The 1540-nt window shown below is 69.5% G+C and overlaps 1 protein-coding gene across 1 annotated transcript; it reads right to left on the minus strand.

The window, feature by feature from the left end:
- Positions 1-229: 229 nt before the first annotated feature.
- RNF222 (ring finger protein 222) lies at positions 230-874 on the minus strand. The gene has a single exon (XM_059909006.1). The coding sequence runs from the start codon at positions 872-874 to the stop codon at positions 230-232; it is 645 nt and encodes a 214-aa protein (XP_059764989.1).
- Positions 875-1540: the final 666 nt, after the last annotated feature.

Here is a 1540-nt window from a genome sequence, read left to right on the forward strand (position 1 = left end):
ATTCAGCCCAGAGCCTGGCTGCTCAGCCCAGCTCTGGCCTCCCTGTTCTGTCTGAGACGCGCTGGGAGCGAGGAGCCCGGGGTGGGGAGATGCCACTGGACCTCCAGCCAGCACCGCCTTGACACCCCCTCTGCCCCAGGCCACCCCTCAGGGCTCGGCTGGCCCCGCCCAGGCAGCCTGGCTGTGTGAGCGGGCGGCTTCCAGAGCGGCCCTCGGGCCGGTGCCCCACTCACGCGCGCTTCCTCACCAGCAGCACCCAGGGCAGGATGGCGGCCACCACGGCCACCACGGCCACCGCGGCAATGAGGGTGATGAGCAGGAGGGCCCGGGAGCGGCTGCAGAACGTCCAGGTGGAGCTGGGCCCCCGGGGGGCCTCCGAGAACTCGGCCAGGCTGCGCCCGAGCAGGATGCTGTCCTGCTCCCCCAGGGGCACCCCGTAGCGGCTGATGATGAAGATCTGCGGCTCCCGGGGCAGGCCGGGCGGCGGGTCCAAGGGCAGCTGGCCGCCCTGATTCGGGGACGGCCTCCAGAAAGGCTGGGAGAGGGCCAGGGGGTTGGCGTGGCCTAGGGTGTCCGGCGGTGGCACGGGCGGCAGGCCCATGGGCACGGCCAGGGTCTGAGAGCTCTTGTCCAGCTTGGCGGGCCAGCAGGAGCTCTTCTTGCCGAGGAAGGTGACGTAGCGGCAGACGGGGCAGACGACGGTCCTCTGGACCTGCCCGTCCACGCGCGTGGAGAGGAGGTACTTGACCAGGCAGTCATGGCAGAACATGTGGCCACAGCACAGCGTCCGGCCGGCGCCCTCCAGATCGCAGAACTTGTCGTAGCACACGGGGCACTCGCCGCCCGAGCTTTCCTTGCTCTCCCCCTCGGACATGGCCGCACGGGAGGGCAGGGCCCCGGCTGTGGGCGGGAAGGGCCGGAGCATCAGGGCCTTTTCCTCCTCCGCTCCCCTGCCTGACCCCTCCGGGCCGCCTGCCGCCCCGCTGCCCCCACGCCCTCCTCCTCGGTCCTCTCCCGCTGCTCCTCCTCCAAGGTCTACCGGAAGTAAACCCGGACCCTCCGGAGGCGATGAGGGGCCGCTTCCGGAAGGGGGATTGGGAGACAACGAGAGACCCCAGCCACGCTGGGCTCTGGAAGGAGGTGGGTGGCGGGGGAAGGTGTAGCCTCCCACCTCCACCCCGACGGGCACTCGCTGTGAGGTCACCCCCTCCCCCTTCCTGGTTCCATGCCCGAAGTGGAGGCCGGAGGACCCATTTCCCGGGGGAAGCAGGTGGCTAAGCGGATGCGCCCGCGGCCTCAGTGCAGGCTTCAGTGTGGGCGTGTGCCCAGAGTGGCCGTTTTCCAGAAAAGCCTCTGCCGCTGCTCCGTCTCCCCGCTCGGGCTGGCTGACCCACTGGAGTGTGCTCAGCCCCTGGATCGCATCCCTGTGTGCTACGTGTGGCTGTGAAGCAACGAGGGTTTTGAAAACGAAACTCAGAACTTACACATCCAAATGCCAGCTGGCCGGCCGCGCGGTCGCGTCAGGGAGCTGTGGGCTCCT

The sequence above is a fragment of the Balaenoptera ricei genome, chromosome 20 (assembly GCF_028023285.1).
Source record: "Balaenoptera ricei isolate mBalRic1 chromosome 20, mBalRic1.hap2, whole genome shotgun sequence".
Lineage (NCBI taxonomy): Eukaryota > Metazoa > Chordata > Mammalia > Artiodactyla > Balaenopteridae > Balaenoptera > Balaenoptera ricei.